The sequence below is a fragment of the Rhinolophus sinicus genome, linkage group LG04, assembly GCF_036562045.2.
Source record: "Rhinolophus sinicus isolate RSC01 linkage group LG04, ASM3656204v1, whole genome shotgun sequence".
NCBI classification, from domain to species: Eukaryota; Metazoa; Chordata; class Mammalia; order Chiroptera; family Rhinolophidae; genus Rhinolophus; species Rhinolophus sinicus.
This window is the reverse complement of record NC_133754.1, coordinates 93,170,606-93,190,445: the sequence shown is the minus strand read 5'-3', so window position 1 is coordinate 93,190,445 and position 19,840 is coordinate 93,170,606. Positions and strand designations below refer to the sequence as shown.

Here is a 19,840-nt window from a genome sequence, read left to right as displayed (position 1 = left end):
GTCTAGAATTTTTCACTTTAAAGATAGATTTGTAAATTAATTTAATATAAAAATCACATTTAAAAAACATTTTAACTAAATTTTCACTTTGGCAGCTGAAAGGAAAAATGTGTTTTTTTTCTCCTCCTAACTGCAAGATGGAATATTTAAGTTTGAAAGAAGGGAATAAGAAAGACATATAGAATTGCCAACATCTACTTAGCAAAATAGAAACTATCCTTTAGTAGTCCAAGACTTCTAAGGAAATCTGTTAAAATTGCTTCAAAATTTTCCAGATTGATCAGTACAAATAAACTAGAAATATTAAAAGGTGCTTTAATGGTTTTGAAATTAATAAAACTTTCCCATAAGCTCAAATTGATTTGGACCAGGAAAGTACAGCTTGGGTTTTAATGATGAATTTGCCATACATTTGTCCAGTTTGGATTATAAGTTCCCATGTAACAAAATGATTAGATATGTGGTTTTTGGTTACTTACATTCAGAGGCTGAATACCACTCTCTGATGGGGATGATTTATTTCCACTGAAGTAGAGATGTGCCTTCACTTTCTTACATGGGCCAAGACTTATTAAAGCAACTACCCGTGTGTGATGTTCTTTGCCAGGTGCCACAGGGGTGTAGGAGATGGTCCTGTCTGTCAGTGACTTCCAGCTCTCATGTTTATGGAGTGATGGTATGTGATGGAGAAAGGTGGACAGGTTCCTGAAGAGCCTGTGCACAGGTGAAATCACCTTCACACCCACCTCTGCAGCTATGTCATCCCATCTCCTTTCACCTTTGTGTCTTTCATCTAACACTTCTCTTAATTCCCCACATTTTCCTAGGTCTAGAGGTAGATTCCTGGACAGTTGAGAGACTTAGGGCCAATATGCATCATTTCCTACGAAAAGTGGCCAGGCTAAGGAGTCAGATTTTAAATTGAACTTATCCTCAGGACACAGTGAAAGGAAAGTTATATACATTGAATAGTTAAAAGAAAATTATTTCTCATCACCAGTTTTCCCAAATTTAAGTCAATGCTTAGAGACGTAAATTTAAGGGATCAATTAAAATGTTTTCTTCATCTCTTTTTTAATCTCAAGGTCTACTACTGTGTATTAGAGTAAGATTTTTATAGTTTTCTTAGAGGTTGATCTTTTAGTTTAATGGGACAAAACCATATGCCTTGTTCCCCTCTTCTTCTAAATGCTGGTTGTCTTTCAAAGTCCAAGTTAAATCATAGTTTCCCTATGATGTCTTTCTTGATCATACCAACACATGTTGAGCTTCCTCCATTTTGATTAATTAACTAATTGCTTCATTCATTCATTCATTTGTTTATTCATTCAGTATATATTGAGCACCAGTTTTGTATTTGCTTCTACAATACAGCAAATGAACAAAATAAACAAAAATCCTGTCTTGATGGAATTTGCATTCTAGTGCGGAATGTCAGAAAATAAGCTACATAAATAAAACATATACACCTATCTGTATCTATTTATCTAGATAGGTGGGCAGATATAGAAAGGTAGTTAGATGGTATACCAGATGGACATAAGGGTGTAAGTACTATAGAGAAAAATAAAACAGACAAAGAAGACAAGATGAGCCAGGTAGGGTTTAAGAGCTGTGATAGGAAACAGGGTGGTCTGGGAAAGCTTCACTGAGAAGATGAAATTAAGACCTGAAAGAGACCAAGCAACAAGCTACACAGAAACCTAAGGTGGGCTAAAGCCTGGTGTGGGTAGGACATGGCAAGAGGCCATAACAACATAAATGGAGTGACAATAGGGATAGGGGAAGCCAGGGAAGCAGAGGTACTTGCTAAGTTGGGATGGATACTAACAGATGACTCGATGACTGTGAACCCTTAGAAAAACCTAGCAATTACTAATACAACTAAAATATGTACAGAAATCATATTTAAAATACCATTAGTCTCTTTGCACATGAGTCACGAGTCAAAATCAATAATTCCATTAAGACACACAGGCCCTAAGGAAAAGGAAGGCACTAGAAACCTACCTTTGCAGAATCAGAAACATTATCCCAGTATGGAGAAGGAAAATCCACTTGCCCCATCAAAATCTGATCAAAAAGCACCTCCTGGTCATCACCACTTCTGTTTAGAGGCATGACAACAATAAGGAAAAGACAGAACTAAAATGTCAACTCAGGGTATATCACTTAATTCTTATGCATTGGAGTTCCTCCTTTCCCCATAAATGTATAAAATGTGTGTGTTTTTAAGCAATTCAAAATGTCTATATGGAATAGTTTTGGTAAATGAAGAAAGAATGAGCTTTTAAATTATATGAAGAAAATGTATGGAAGTCATGTAAATTAGCAAGCACAACATGGGAAAAATAACAGGCATTCTAAGTTCTTATTATGGTCTATTCCTGCTGCAGGCTGCTTTGTGTTAGAAGGCTAGATGGATCACTCAGAGAATAGAGAAATGCTTTGTTGGTGTTAAATAAAAGATTGCTGCCATACCCACGGAACGGAGGGAAACCACACAGCAGGATGTAAGTGATTACACCAGCTGCCCAGATGTCCACCTTGAGGCCATATCTGAAAAAGGAAGTGACGTTAGAGTTATCAAAGTCAGGCCAGTACAAACTGTGGGGTATGGCAAAATAGATGACTCTTCTATTCTAAACCAAAACCCAAACCAGACAAAATTTAAAAAAAACCCACAACAAATACTAAACTAAAACCCACCAGCCAGAGTTCATGGAAAGAATAATAATAATAATAATAATAATAATAATAAAGAGACTATGTAAGGCACATAAACAAAAATTACCAAAGTAATGCATGGCTAGGCTCATATCCAAATATCAGTAAATGAAGGGTTTCAGCATTATATTACATATTGATTTTAAGATAGGGATAGAGCCTTGAGGCTATCTAAGTCCCTAATTTTAGAAATAATAATTACATATAGGACATTTTCCAACTTAGTGGACAATATGCCACTTTCCACTGGCATATATTACTTTATTTTGTTTTCCCAACAACTCTGTAAGTTTTAGAAGATAAGTCTTATTGCTTAATTTATAGAAAACTGAAGTTCAGAGGGGGTAAATAATTTTGGTCAAGATCACACAATTAGTCAGTGGCAGAGCTGGGTTCCAATCAAAGTTTTCAGCAGCTCCACCAGATCCTCTTTCTATCCCACACCACTCCCTTCTGGCAGGCGTGAGAGGACTCACAGTAGAAAACTGAGCTATGCCTGTAGTAGTAGCTCCCACGGAGGGAGATCAGGCACGGCTATAGATGTGGTCTCCCATTTCACTCAGATTTGATGAGTGGAAAAGCCCTCATTATCTCACACCTCACCTTAGGGATTTCCCGATTGGGATTCCCTTGTCATCTGTTCTGTATTTCTGCCTTTCTGGTCTACGGGACAAGCAGAAAAACTATCGCCAACTGGTCACAGTGGGTGCACCCTGGTTTGGTGCTGCTGATGGGAAGAAAAGGTAGGATTGTATCTCTTTGCTGGCCCAGCCTTCCCTAATCCTTCTGCTTAAGGATAGTGCTTCAGAGTTCTGCCTATGATTCTTGGTAAGAAATAGGGCTCTTTGTGGAAAGAGCCTTTTACGCACACAGACCTGAGTTCAAATGCTGACCCATTACTATCTAGTCATGAACTTACATGATATTCAGTCATCAGAGTCTGAATTTATTCATATGCCAAATGGAAATCATACTACCTACTGGAAGAGTAAGAATTGAGTAAAGAAGCTTAGGGCCTGGCACATAGTAGGTCCTTAGTATTATGCCAATCCACCTTCTTCCCCAATTCCAGAGATTTTCATTCATCTTATACTGCTGCATACAGAAACCAGTCAATTCCCAGTGGCCCTCCGATGCCTAAGGAGGTTTGCACTCTGCAGATAATCAATGGATTGCCAAGAGGGCCAAAATGGAACCAAGACGGGAGACCAAGGCCAGCTGAGAGAAATAACCACAGGAGATGTGATCACCGCACACAGCAGTGTCTGCTTCTTTTATCTCCAAAAGCGAGTTAATTATCATCACTGTATGTTTCTCTGCTAGTCAGAACATTTTTTACTCTGAGGTTAATAACTGCTGTTCTACCTTTAACAAAGGCCAAATAAAGGCCTTAAACAAGATTGCAGTAATTGGCAACTTGATTGGAAAAACAGAGAAAATGGCTCCCACTTGAAAGTAAAAAAAGTGAAAGAAATCTGATAGCTAATTCTGTCTGGACCAGACAGAGCAGTCCTATTTCTCCTATTCTTGAAGCAGACTAGTTTTTGCAAACAGCACTTCAGTAAACACACAGAAAGCACTTACCCGGTCTCTGCAATGATTTCTGGAGCCACGTATGTTGGGGTGCCACAAACGGTGTACAGGGGGCCATCCACAATGGTGGCCAATCCAAAGTCACCCAGCTTCAGTGATTTGCTGCCATCTTGGTGTTCATACACCTAAAGTGAAAATGAAAAGTGAAATCACCTTAACCATGAGCTCAGAAGCTCTTTCCCAAAGAAATGAGGGGCATTGTGGTTTAAATTTAATGTATTTAATCATAAAAATAGCAGGCAATTATGCAAGGATATACATACAATGATATCTGTCTTTAGATTACTGGTGAACAGCCAGCAAATGGAAATCTGTTAAATAAATTACAGTACATTTATACAATGGGATGCTCCATGACCTGTTAAAATGGTGATGTGGGTTTGTATTTACTGAAATGAATTATGTTTGGAAGTGAGGACAGCAGGTTTCAGATTGTTTTGCATAAAATGTCTATTAAAGAAAAAATATACACAAAGAAAAATGTCTGAGAGAACGTGGTGTGTCTGTCTCTGGGTGGTGGAATTATGGGAGATTTTTTTTTTCCCTGTTGTTTATCTTATCTGTATTGGATGTTTCTACAATTAAAGCTCATTTGCATAATATAGTGAAATATAGGAAGTCTCTAGTGAAGCATCTCCAATTTCTGAAAATGATTACCTCTTATTTTACTACATAAGAAGCTTCAAAAATGCAGTTCTTTAGTAACTGAACAAAAATATCTACATGTATATTAAAATACTTTATTTTTTAAAATAAATAATTGAAAGAGATATTAACATTTCATTTCACCTGTGGCAATTTGGAAAGATTTATCAGGTGCAGAGTCAGCATTCTGTCCAGGTTTCCTTATTAAAGAAGTAAAAGTCTCCAGTCTTTCACCCAACAAATCAAGAAAAGGATGCATGTCACCATAGGCAAGTATTTACTCTGCTTTAGTTCTAGCCCAGGATCAAACCAAATGGGTCTGCTCTAAAAAGTATCCCCAACAACTTCTATTTTTCAAAGGAAAGATTAAAGACCACTCAGAATTCTAATTCCATGCCCTTCATTGGAATCAATAAGATAAAGGAAAGAACCACAGGCAAAAGGTAGTATTCCAGGTTGAGGCAGTCAGCAGGACATGCCTCAAGGTGGCTTCCATGTGACTTGCCATGTACATCAGAATATCTCTTCCAGTAAGTTGAGGCCTCCATGCTCCTCCTTCATCGCTCTATGATCATTTGCACTTGCGAGAGCAGTTTGAACCTCCTCCACAGAAAGGCACATCTCCACACATCAGAGCGCACCACCACTCACATATGTGTGCCTTCCTTTGGAAAAAGTAGATGAACTCACTTCACTGCAGCATGAAGTGCTGATGTTTGGCCAGCTAAGCTGCAGTCTCAGCGATGAACATTTGGATCTAACTGTTTGGGATCATTTGAATCTAAGAGGCAGCCAGTCAGATCCTCCTCTCTGATAAGACTGTCTTTTCTGGGCAGAAAATATTCTTTTACATTTTCTCCACGCTCAGAACATGGAGTTCTCTCCCTTAGGACTTGACCACAGTCAAGTTTGGGCTGTCCCCGGGCAGGTGTGTAGAGGCTTGTGAGGCCACCTGCATTTGGGTTGTTAGGGTAAAGATGGCCATGTGTTCCTCACAGATGTGGTTTTGCCAAGGTGTCATCTGGCCTGGACACCATCTTCCCCACTATAATGACGCCGCTGTTCAGCCCTGGTCAGCACAAATAAGTTTAAGGTGTCAGACTTTATGGTATCAGGGCTGCGAAGTACAGCATCATCCGCAGCCTAAATGTTCTCAGGCAAAAGAAATCCCTAAGGTGCAGTCTTAGCATGTCAGCCATCCTGGTCATCCAAAGGACAAGCAAATGTTTTTCACAAAAAGAAATCTGAGATGGAAACATCTAGTAGATCATCTAGTTTATTTCCGAGACAGAGCCGAATTGTTTTCTTCCTCAATTTCATTTTGTTACCGATAACCTTTCTAAAATGCAAAGTAATCTCTTACTTCGATGTCTGGTTAGGTCCCAAGATTCATGGGGCCTGTTTTGTGAGACTGCGAAGATTTCAATTTTCACAACTCCATTTATACAAGAATTTTGTGTGTTTTTTCTAAATGTACTATGTGTAAATCACCCAACTTTATGCAAAAGTCGGAAAAAAGCAGATGTTGGCAGATCCAGTCATAAGTCACATTTTTGTTGTGAATATGACCATGTAATCCTCTTACACGTAGCAAAGGTTTTATTTTTTAACATGTACGTTCTGGTAGGAATTCTATTTCACATATATGTCAATTATATTTAATATACTTGAGCAATAAAGTTCAAGGTTTCAATAAGAAAAAAAGCATTAAAAAAAACCTACCTAAAATAAAGAAAATGAGGATTACCTTCAAGTAGCAATACTCCTTAAATAAACCAACTCCATTTAAATAATATACCTAGAATCTATCATTTCGATGTTATTTTTTTCTCCCTTCAATCACGTCTCCAATGCCCCCCATCCTGTTTTTTCGTTGTTGTTGTTTGTTTGTTTTTTGCTGTGGAAACCGCATAGAATTTTCATGTATATAAAGAAATTACAGTGATGCTTATGAGAGACAATAAGAGCTTAGAGACAATGGCCTAATCCATATAATTGAAAACATTCGTAGACACAGGTATATAAGAAATGCTTCAGCAAAGCTATTTTTGCAGGTGAATAAATGCCCAGGCCTTTGGTTTGGAATTCTGCTTAACCTACTTACTGTCAGGCAGGGCAGGCAAAAGGTTGCTTTGGGTTTTTCTCTGTCAACACTTTGGGAGAAGGATGCGGAAGAATATATTTCAGATTTCTTCTCCTCCAATGGGAGAGTGCCTCTCTAAGTGGTATAATGAGCCCAGCTAACAACTGGGGCTCAGCACGCGTACCTATGCTCACTCTTATCTCCTCCCAGCCAGTTACAGAGGGGCATGAGTGAGGCCATTTAAAAATGTAATTAAGCTCTGTTAAAATCACAGATTGCTAAATACATCTGTTACAAACATGCACACACACACACACACACACACACACACACAATCACAAAATCATCTCCAGAAAGTATTTTCCCACATGGTAGCTATAAAATCACTTTGAGCTAAATTTTTAATTAAAAGGTTAGGAATCAGAAAAGCTTCTAACAAGTTCACGTTTAAAATGCTGAGTCCTTGGCTTATACCACTCTCTGAATCTCTTCTGATTTTGTTCCTCTGTATGTCTCCTCATCCTGACCATCTTCCAGAAAGGACACTAACAGGCTGCAAGTATAGGCTTAGACAGCCTATTCCAGCAAGTGGGGTTCTGGTATAAGAACTTTTTGCTGTAACTGTATTTTAAAGCCTTCATAAAACATGACCCGCACGTGAGGTGGGAGTACATTAATTGTCAATCAAAGAGTACTCACAACATGGGATATAATTTAGTGTTCATCCTAGGCCCTTTAAATACTATAGATGTTCCCCTACATTTTATACACCGAGGGGCCATTAAAGAGACGGGGATTAGTGCAAATTACCCAGTATGTAGTGCTTTCACTGTTTTAACTAAGCAATAAAACTGTGTAATTGTACAACACTAATTGAATGCAGCTACACATAATTGTAGGCTGCCATATGCATCCTATTACCATAAAGACTGTCAGTATTTTGTAAGCTACTCTTGTGATCATTGCAGATGGCTACAGTCAGAGAAGTTGTTCTCTAGGGTTTATTATATGGCTATAAAGACATCCCATGATTTGACAGACTAAATGTGTTAAATGGCAACAATTATGAAAAAGGTTCCAATTAAAAGCTGAAGGCATGTCCTACCAAGAATAGATATAATGAAAGGTCAGGTATTAGGTTTTTGGCACACTGGTATTTTACACAAGATTTTTCTTTTTTAAATAAGAGGTTTTTTTTGTTTTCTTTTCATTTATTGGAGTTTCGCAGTAGCTGTAACTTGCTGAACAGTAGATATTTGGGCATATGTCTGATTTCCCATGGATTAGAAACTGACACCGTTTGGAAAAGTTATTTGAAAAAATAAAAGAGTTAATATAAGTAATAAAATGCAGCCGGTGGCCATAAAATAATATGAAAATTCACAGATAACATGAACCCAGTCAAATGGTTTCCAAAATTCCCATAATAGCAAACTAAAAGCTGACTAATGTAACAGATGTGCTGGAACAAACATATTTCTCAATGTTGCTGTGAATTCAAGGATAAACCTGTTGAAACGCTGGCTAATGAATCATTAGTAACCACTGAAATATTTTTCACAGCGGAGCTCAGTAAGCACTAAAAATTATTTAAAGAATTGAACAAAAGTGGCATGAAATCGACAAAGCCATGAAAAAAAGTCAATTTACTTTTTAACAAATATGGTACCCTTTTAAAAAGACATTGATTTTCTTCTGGCCACAGTGTATGGTCTTTATGATCCTTTCTAAGGAAAATGGATTAAATTTAAATCTTTAATCTTTAAGAAGTGAAATATAACAACATTTATGCAGAGAATTATTTTGCAAAATGTACTTTATGTCCCACATACTTTGGAGTTAAACCTCCTGGGAAAATATATTTAAAAAAATAAAAAAACCACAAGAAAACCATTAAATACCCACATATAAAATCTTTATGAAATCAAAAGTTAAATGCAATAATGAAAATGATTAAAGTTTTATAGAAGTCAGAAAGAAGTAAGTCAGAAGAAGGGTAACAATATTAGGGGGAAAAATAAAACAGTTTTTCAAAGTATTACACTAGGGATATCTGGGAAGACAGAGAAGTGAATGGAAACTCTAGGAAACCCGATTCTCATCCTCACTTTAAAATAGTCATGAAACTATCTAAAAAGGAGTTCTATGCAGCTGCAGTGAGATGCATAAAAACATGCACATTCCAGATTCTGTTAGCAATTGTATATCCTAGGATTTTGTTAAAACTGTGGGAAGTCAATGTCATTGCAATTTTTAAAAATTGTACTACATTTTTGTCACATAAGCAATATCCATTATGTCATTGGAGGAAAATTGGAAAAGACAGAGCATTATAGAAGAAAGGAAGTAAAATCACTCATATCTTTGACACCTAGAAATAATCGTTTGTTACCATTTTGGAGTATGGACTTCCAGAGCTTTCCTTCGCTCTCTTTCTTTCCTGCTTTTCTTTATTCCAGTGGACAATAAATCCTGAAGTTTTCCCAAGTGAATAAGCATATATCTACATCATGATTTTTAGTGGCTGCTGGATATTCCATTGCATAGATGCACTATAATAATAACCCCAACAACTACTCCCTCTTCCATTATTGAGTACACGGAATATACCGGCCATCCTGTTGAGAACTTCATACTGGTCCTCACAACAATCCCATTAAGTAACCTTGCTGATATTTTGGAGATGAGCAATTTGAGGCTCAGAGATGTTAAGTAACTTGCCAGTGTTAGATAACAAGGGGCAAAGCCAGGACTTTAGCTCAGGTATATCTAAGTCCATGATTCGAACCAGTATGTACTCTTGTCCCCCATCATGTCTTTATTTAACTGATCAGTGCCCTGATATAAGTTGTTTCTATATATTTTTCCATACTAAAAATCACTGAGATAAATATGTGATTTTTCTTTTTTTTTTTATGTTACATTTCTAGGAGTAGAATTACGTAGTCACAGTACATACATTATTTAAGGCTTTGGTTATATATCACCAAATTATTTTTCAGAAAGTCTTATCAAGGTACATAAGAGATGCTTGGTATCCTCATAACTTTGCCAAACTGTATATTATTATTATTATTAATCTTTACTAGTCCAATAAAGCCATGCCATTTTAAAATGAAGTGAAGTCCTTAATGATAGGAGAAATGGTGAGTAGAGCAGGCAGATGCAGAACCAAGGGTGGTCTTCCTGTCTTCTTCTCCCTGATGGAGTTACAGGGCCTCAGAGAAGGGCCCTCGGTAAATGTTGAGTAGAGTAACTGGCACATTATTGTACCAAATAATTTTGGGGGAAACATTGCTTTCCTTCTATATCCCCTCAACTTTTAACCAAATGCAGATAGCAGAATTTATTATTTTTTTCTAAACACCTGTGAAAAAGAATCATTCAGTTTCTGCTTGGATATTACAAACGACTACAAGCTACCTATAATAAAAGCCACTTGATTTTCAAACAGGTGTAATCCTTGGAAAGTTTTTCTTAGGTCAACTTCAAATCCATTGCCCACTAATGTCTTCTCTTTAGTTTGAGGTCAGGGCTCTCAAATGCAGCACAGGAAAGTTTTCCCATCTTCCACTGAGCAGCCTTTCATGTATTTAATGAGTGCCGCCATGCTCCACTTTCTCCACCCCTTCCCTGGGCTAAACTCCAGGCCCCTGAATGATGTGTTCAGGTCCCTCACAATAGGGGTAAGGTGGTGTGAGCAGGGAGTGGGATCCCCTGGAGGCATCACTCTTTTGGTGAAAGAATCTAAAGGCACAACAGTAGTTTTAGTAGTCATGTCACACGGAGACACACACTGAATTTATATTCAACTACTAACCTTTGACCTGGCCAGGCCAAGTTTTCCCCATTACTACTTTTCTGCAAGGATCAATAAAACAACTACCCCTAAGTCACTTAGTCCACAGGGGTTTGTACTGCTCTCTTGTTGAATTTCATCTTACTGATTTGGGACCTTCAGAGAGCTAAAGATATTTTTGGGTCTTCACTGTGTCATTTGATAGAACACACCTTCACTTCAGCTCACTGGAAATGTTGATTAGGGCACAGCTAGTGACCGACTCCTGTGAGATCCATCGCGCCCTTCCTCTGGATATTCCCCAATCCATTAATCAACACTCTGGTGGCTCCAGTTCATAGTATAGCGGACTGACTACAAATCTACTCCACTATGTTTTTGAGTATGACCTATAGGCACTCTATCTGTTGTCTTTGCTACGTGTACCTGTGTAGTTGGCGATCCTATCATCAGATGGATTTATTTTGGGATTCTGGGGTGGGATTAAGGCAGAAGGAAATTTTGTGAGTTCAGTGTTGGCTTGAACTGGAAACTAAGAAAAGCTGGAGCACAACTACGGTCATCACTTGGGGAAAACAGAATACAATCCATTTAGTGACAATGAGGGTCATGAGCTACACATGCTATTTTTATGTGCAGCTAGGAGCAGGCATAGAATTGTTAAAAGGAAATTTCTGACCAAGAGAAATATGGTTTCTGATATAAAATTTTATATTGCAAGAAAATTAATGTGTTTATATCTGGAATCTAAGAGCAACTAGTGATATAGTTGTATTTTTGCCAGGGAAGACTTTAATTTTCCTAAGGAGGTGGTATTCGTGTATACATTTTAAAAAGACCCTCCTGGCGTCCAGGAAGAAATACAGGCAGCTACTGATGATTTTTGCTGCCAAGGCTACAAGCTTGCCATCTAGTGGTGACTCATGTAAATTGAAGGCCGTTTGTCTTATACTGTTTTTTGTTTCTGTTTTGTTGTTTTGAAAAAAGCAAAAGGTTCCTTTTAGTCACAAACTATCATGGGCGTACACACACACACACACACACACACAATGTTCCCATGCATAAGTGCAGCTGGGGAGCATTGCATTTTCTCTCCCCATTCAAGGAATTTTAGACTGAGGCCAATGTGGAGTCCTCAATGTAACATGAGTTGAGAAATGACTTAGACATGTCATGTTGGGTCCATCCTCTATTCTGTGAAGAAACATCACTCATTCACTCTTTCATCTCATCTCATCCACCTGTCACTCATATGGATGATTATTAAGCATCAGGCCTGATGAACCACATAAAAAGCAAAATGAACCACATAAAATTATTAGCATAATTAACTTGTGTAAAAAAAAATCCCTTTGTAATGATACAATAATAAAATTGTAAAAGATATTAATATTGTGTCAGTTCCTAATTTCCACCTAAAATGTGTCAGGAAACATGACCGCAAGTCAAATCACATTTTCTTATTGATCTGACCAAATACTTAGACTTGAATAAATCATTCATATGATCAATATAGATCCTTTAGGCCAAGCTACAACATTTTTATATTGTTCCATAAGAATTAACAATAAAAAATTCTATAAGTTCTATATATACAATGATACTATATAAAAGGAAATCTAGAGCTGAATTAACCTTTATAAACAATACTTTGCTAGTTATAACAAACAATTAGCAAAAATCTTCTTAGTAGTCTAAAAATTTTAAAGGTTTTTTTTTTTTTTTTTTTTTGAAGCCTCGTAATAAAACAGCAATGCAAAGTGTGCAGTGTGGCCTTTTTATTTATTTGATAAGTTTCTCTGTAGTGAGAAAATAGATGTAAAATCTTTACATTAAATTTATTATAGCATTTTTCAAAAATAATCTACAGCTCTACATTTCTCCAGGATATGGCAAATCCATACATGGATAAGTAGTAAAATTTTAAAAGCAATGTGAAAAAAAGATGAAAGATGATTTTTACAGTATACAGTTTTATTGTTAAACAGTTTTATTTTTAGGGATAGTTTAATTATTATTAAAAATAAAAGGGGGATAAAAAGGAAGGGAATTAATAGGTATGTGTTATCTCTTCGTCTTCATAAAATCCCCTTAAATGTGGCTCAAAGGGGTTAAGTAGCTTGTTCAAGGTCATAAGAGTAGCCAGCGGAAAAGTGAAACACTTGGTTTTGAACTTTTGTCCATCTGACTATAAATCCTGAGTATGTGAATGTGTGCGTGGTTCCCATGATGGTTTGCTTTTTTCCCACATAAAGGTCACCAAAATGTGAAATTAACAGAGGTCTTGAGTGCAATTAGTGATGTCCCCCTAATTTTGTTAAACTTATTCTATATTTCTACTTATTTTATCCATAATAGATTTATCCCTGCAAAACTGACCAACCCTTAACACTCTCCTATAGTAAGAAATTACTGTTCTGGAGAAGCAGAATTACTTGGCTTTTTCATATTTATATTTTAAAACTATATTATGAATGACTATGATGATGATGATGATGATGATGATGTATGTGTAGATGTATATATTCACATTCTTAAATTAGAAAAGAAAGGAAAAAGGAGAGAACTGTTTCTTTTTGAGTAATTTAAAATATGTCCAAATGAGCACTTAAAATGTATCCTGCAAATTGTAATTTTAGTAAAAGTACAGAGCTATGTAATCATGTATAGCATTTACAGAAATAGATAACACTCTGGTGAGGAGGAAAACCGAACTGCAAAAAGGGGGAAGGGAAATGAAACTTTAATTTCTAATCACTGACTTTTCGGAGCTTAGAGAAGTTTTTAAACAAAGGCCCAGTGTAAGTCTGTTCCCATGAGACAATCCCACGTAATTCAGGAATAATGAATGCAGACGAGAAAATTGCTGCAGCTTACGGAGGCAGCTATGCAGAAGAGAATGTTTAGGCTACTGCAGATATGTGGAATTTGAGGTGCAATTAAGTCAGAACTCCATCATTTGACCTCAGTTGCCTTCATTAGCCAGTAGCTACAAGATTACTACCATAATTGCAATTAGCTAATTGCTTGTGTATTTATTTCTTGAAAACCTATTTTTCCTACTTGAAGGCATATATCTCTGTTCCCTGGCACAGTACCTAGCACACAGCAAGCATCCCATAAACCACTCTCCCTAATTCCTAAGTTTGTGTAGTCTGGTGCTTACAGCTTGGCCTTTGGAGTGGGGCAGAGCTAGGCTAAATCTTGACTCTTCCACTTATGAATTGTGCTGGCCGTGGGCAGGTCTTTGAACTCCTAGGCACTCAGTTTCCTTATCCGTGAAATGGAACACTAATAGAACTTACCCTCATATGGTTCTTGCGAGAATTCAATGAGGTAATGAGTGTACAACCCTCAGCTCAGGGTGCACACATAGGTGGTTCTCCACAACAGCAGATCTTATCAGCCTGTATTGCATAGCAGGGGCTGTGCTGCTCATCTGCTTCTAAACTTGAGTGTTCATCGGATCATGTGAGACAGCCTGTTGCAATGCACATGTGCAGCCTGTCACCAGTCACCAGATTCTGATTTGGTAAGGCTGTGGGGAAGCTCAGAAATTTGCATTTTTAACAGGCATCTGGGAGTAATTCTGATGCAGGGGGTCTCTGGACCACCCTTGGAGATGCATTGCTTTAGAAAGAGAATCCTCAATTTCCAGATTTCTGAAGAGACGGACAAACTAATAGTCGCATATAATACATAACACTCAGGAATGGGTAATGGAAGTAGAAGAACTACCATCTTGGGGACAGGGAGGTTGGAATTGAGTAGATTTCATTAAAATTCTAACATGAATAGCCAGCAAAATTTATGTTACTCCCATATTCACCAGGGATAGCTCCCCCGTGCTCAGTCTCTGTCTCCTCAATTTTTTCCAATATTTGCCCTTAACAATGGACTTGGAAAGGATGCTCATTTGCTTGCATGGAAAACTCTCAGAAAGGGGGAGTTCATGAAAAAAAAAAAAAAAAAAAGCAAATCAAATAGTTGGAGGAGGGTAAAAATGCTCTGATTTTTAGAATCAGTTTTCATCATGATTACTTTTATGCTGAGGGGCTTGTGTCTTTAAAACTCATTATGATTTATTCTTAGCTTTTAAATCATATTATTGGGATGTCAATTTGGGAGACTAACAGAAAATGTCAAAGGGCTTCCTTTTTTATTCAAGTAAAACTTTCTAAGCTAAAGGTGCTGTAGATAATACACCTGCAAATGCTCCTCATGACTGTCTTGGCCTAGCTGGTGGTGTTAACTGCAGCCCTGGATTCCTGAGTAGATCCCAGCCCTCAGCCCTTGTCCCCCACCTTCAGGTTTGTACTTGCTAATAAGCCCCTTGCTCCTCTGGCACATTAATCCTTATAGGTCAACTTAAAAGCCTCAATTTCAGCTAGTTACTGAAGGCCAGCTGGAAACTAGCCTTCAGGGTATTTTTCTTTTTCTTTTCTTTTTTTTTTTTTTTTTTTTAAGAAAGGAAAGCAAATAGAAAAGAAAAGAAAAAAAGAGAGAGAGAGAGAGAGAAATATTCATATTCACTCATAAGTGCTTGGAACTCAAGATGCCCTGAAGTTGGAGTTCCTCTTACCAGCAGGTTCTCTGGCTTGATGTCACGGTGGACGATGTTCAGGCTATGCAGGTATTTGATGGCACTGGCCAGGTTGTACAGCATCCCACTGGCGTCTCGCTCAGTGTATTTGTTAGTGGAAGTAATGGCATCAAAGAGGTCTCCCCCCTGAGAAGAGACCAGCAGGCAGAGCAGCATATTAACAGATGGTCCAATGGGGCTGCCTGGAGAGGGACTGACAGGCTAGAAAGGAAATGAAGAATGCACACAGGATCTCTGGGTTCCCTGCCACTTCCCTCGCCAAGGCCCAGACACCTTCTGGTGACTTCTCCCTCCACGGCAAAAGCCATTTCCTCCAGAGCTCAAAGAAAAAAGCAGGGTAAGGATTCTTTATCAGACTGGCAGCCTTTTCCACAGGCTCCAGCCTGACAGGAGGGGTCTTGTGACACCTGGGTGTCCTGGTGGCATGTGCTACATGCCACATACCAACTCCCAGCACAAGTTCAAATTTATAACCTCCTAAAATGAGAAACAGGTAATACCGCAAACCACACCCTTAACAAAATGTTCTTCTGCCCTTTGAAATTCTCTCTCTCTCTCTCTCTCTCTCTCTCTCACACACACACACACACACACACACACACTTCCCTTCAGTCTCTGGATTTAGCTCTCTAGGAGTGGGTTTTGTGTTTTCTTTTTCAATAGTGTGTTTCTTTGTAAGGAACAGAGAAAAGAATCAAAAACTGTCATTCCAAAGATGAGAGAGAAAGAGAGGGAGGGAGGGAGGAGGGAGGAGAAATTTCAAAGACGGTTTTCTATAACCATTATTCATCTGAACGTCTGTTTCCCTTGTTCCTTGCTAACTTATTGTTATTTGGCCAAACAATGATTTTAGGCTCCAGTTTTCGTTCCATTTATTTGAACCTGATCAGAGACCTTGGGTCTGATTTACTAGCACTGTGTGCATCATTCTTGCATGCGATTCACCCAACAACCAAACACAGTAGCCAATCGTGTTCATCTGTTACTAGTGTGGTTGGGACTTAATTTTTCTTTTCAAATAGCAAAAGCAGAATACAGCGAATTGTAGGCTGACAGTTTTCAAATCTCACTGTGTGGCCTGGACTCCTCTGTACAATCTCCACTTGGGAGGCTGCTCCCACTGTCCAGTCAGTCTCTGCAATTCCCAAACTGCTGAAATACGTACTTTTCCCCCCAGAATGTACACTTTCTCAATTTCCTGTTTCTCTTAAAAAGCAAAGCTGTTATAAGCAGGTTGGCGGGTTTTTTCTGTGCCACTCGAGGGGGCGGGATTTTCACTGTGGTCTCCGTGAACAGCACCCCGATGCAGAAGGATCTGTGGGGGGCTGTAGATGGTGGCCCTGCAAAGACCACACCCTTGTCCAATACGTACTTATCTAGGCTCCAGGTATCCTGTAATCTCATTTTCTCTTAGACTTCAACAAAACAGTCAACAAATCCAACTAGTCCTTTCTTTAAGGCATGCCTCATCACATCCTTCTGGGCAACCCCACTCCACCTTCTAAGTGACAGTTCCCATCCCTTCATCCCTGGATTGTTGTCACGTGACCTGACAACCTGCACAGCTTCCTTCCGCAGGCTCTGTATCCAAAGCTTCCTCTGCACTGTCTATCACCTTCCCACACGACATGTTCATACAGATTTTCTTTCTCTCTTCAAGAAATCAGCCTTCTTTTCTCATGGTTCTCCACGTGCTGCCCCTAACCTTCCTTCTAACTTGATTAATGTCATCTCTTGCCACTACCTAGACCTTCATGCTCCAGGTAGGATATTTCTTCCCTGGTCACCAAATAAGACTAAATCACTCTGCACTCTTAATCTTTCCTTATTAGAGCCCCTTTCCTGGAATGTCCCCTCTACTTCCCTTCCTTGTTCTAACTCCTGTTGATCTCTTAGGGCCTCGTCAGAGGGCCTGCCTTTCTCTGTGTAAATTTCTGTAAGCAAAAGTCTAAAGTCCTCTTCTTAAGAATTATGGAAATTCACTTTTAATAATTGTTGCTTCTCTGTTTTCTGGAATGAAGGAAATACTTGTTTATCCTATATCTTCAGGCACACTACTGGGCCCTTAGGGTTTAAGAAGCATGGCCCCAGTGAAATTTTTCGGGGGGAACACTATGGGAAACTTTCAGGGCAAGGCTGGGATTGGCCTTCCCTTCAGACCTGGCCTCACAGCAGTTCTCAGTTAGGCTAAATTTAAGAATACGGTCTAGGGGCACAATTGAGGAGTCCCAATGCTGAGCTAGACACTTTCTGGCCCTGTTAGGCTATCTTGATCCCCTAGAGAAAATTCATGAAGTCTGTTAAGTGACATGAGGACATCCTAATTACACATAGCAATAGTTCCTAGGCTAAGTGTATGACTGACTATCAGACTAAGCTTTCCCACAAAATGTGTTCTTAACTCTTGAGGCTTTGCCTCAAGATTTCTCATCTTCAAAGATGATTGTTAGTCTTAGATTTAACTTGATTAAATCTAATTTTGATTAGTCAAATTTTAATTAGTCAAAGATTTAATTTAGTCTTAGTTCTCCAAAAGTCAGCCAATGACAGGGAGCTAATCAATTTTTAACAGCACACAGGGGGGAAACAGGAATGTTTTGAAGTTTTTGGTCTTGAAATTAATGTCATTATAAAAACAACACCCTTGGCGCTTGAGAAAGCGTAACTTATAATGTTGGTAGTTACCAAACTTTATCTGGTAATAAAGTGCCAATACAAAAATCTTCTAACTAAATGAAATCAACCTTTCCTTGTTGGAATACCCATTTTACATTTTTATCACCTTTAGATTCAAATGTGACAATAACCTTGTGTTACTACACACAACCTTTCTGAAAAAAAAAAAAAAAATCAAATCCTAACCTGAAATAGAAAAAAATAGGTTTCACCTATAAATATAAATAACCACTAAATCAAAAAAATATCAACATATCTCAAGTAAAGCGACTCTGAATAATGGAAGTTTAAAGATCCTAGAATGAACATTTATCTATAAATGGAGAGTGCCAAAAAAATGTATAAACATTTTAAGAAAAGAAAAAACTATTAAAATTGTAATACTCAATATATACCGATAACAAAAGATGAATACAAGTCACGTGTGACTTCTGCAATTACAAGAGGTGCTCAAAGTGGTTACCATCAGCGTCCAGACACTTCTGATTATGGAGAACTACTGCTTGAGCAACATGGACCAAAATGTCCATTGTATACATTTTTTTGGCACAGATTAGTAATAGATTAATTTATTAAATGCTTTCTTTGTCTTAAATCTTTGCCAGAGGAAACCCCAAATGCCACAATGCTGATTCCTGCAGGCAGCTTGGTGTCAGAGTCAAGGCTCTCACTCATGGTGCACACAGTTGATGCACAAGATGGTGCAACTAATTTACGACACTTCACAACTAAAGTGGAAATTACTTACACCATCAGTTAGATTGACACAATACAAAAGGCTAGAAAAAACATAACTTCATGAAAATTAAACATTCAATGTTTTAAAACTTCTAATTTCTGAAAATTTCAAATATGAAAGTAGAGGGAACAGGCAAGTCGTCTTTCACCTACATGCAACTATAATAAACATTTGGCCATTTTTATATTCTATGACTTTAATAGAATAAAAATGTAATTTCATGTGACACGATGAGATGGCAGCATTCACTGCAAGATGGTAGACTATTCACATTAATGTTAGAACTGTGCTATTTTTCTATTCAATTGGTGACTAAAAGCTTAAAGCTTGTTTTTATAGGCATGAGTGATACCTTTGGATGTAGTTCATGGAAAAGTGAACAATTTCTACTACTATAATAACAACGATTGCATTGGGATCTAGTACTTTCTGTGTCACACAAACTGGTGCAAGCCTTCCCTCTTATCCCCACAATGACACTCCTAGGTGGGTACTATTATTATTCTCATCTTACAGATGACAGAACTGAGGCAGAGCAAGAGATACCTGAGATCAGGGAGCTATTTAGGTCAAAGTTGGGACTTGAACTCTTGTGGTATAATTTTAGTATTACTACTCTTAACCATGATGCCAATGCATGGAACCGAGAGACTGGATATTGGTGGGAGAAAATAAAGAGTTGTATTATAGAGAAGCGTGTGCTGCCTTGTACAGGTTTATTTCTTTTTCCAAAATACGCACCTTTACCAATTCCATGACCAGATACAGTTCAGTTGGCACATCCATCTCTTCAATCAGAAGGACGATATTGGGGTGCTTCACTCTCCTTAAGATAGACACCTCGTTCTGGATCATGTGCTCCTGTCCAATGGAGAAGTGACCTTAATTAACATACACATCCAGAAATAGGAGGAGCTATCTCAAACGAGTAAAACTATACTATGTAAAGATCAAGGGGCAAGTATTTTGGTAAAA

The 19,840-nt window shown here is 38.0% G+C and overlaps 1 protein-coding gene across 4 annotated transcripts in view; it reads right to left on the bottom strand.

Moving 5' to 3' along the window:
* DCLK1 (doublecortin like kinase 1) overlaps positions 1 to 19,840 on the bottom strand; it is a 321,043-nt gene that overhangs the window by 31,178 nt on the left and 270,025 nt on the right. For all 4 annotated transcript variants that reach the window (XM_019736467.2, XM_019736468.2, XM_019736469.2 and 1 more), the window contains 5 exons: positions 19,607 to 19,726; positions 15,430 to 15,576; positions 4,312 to 4,445; positions 2,482 to 2,559; positions 2,011 to 2,107 (listed from right to left, as the gene is read on the bottom strand). In XM_019736467.2, coding sequence (XP_019592026.1) covers positions 2,011 to 2,107; positions 2,482 to 2,559; positions 4,312 to 4,445; positions 15,430 to 15,576; positions 19,607 to 19,726 — 576 coding nt within the window. The remainder of the gene's footprint in view (positions 1 to 2,010; positions 2,108 to 2,481; positions 2,560 to 4,311; positions 4,446 to 15,429; positions 15,577 to 19,606; positions 19,727 to 19,840) is intronic.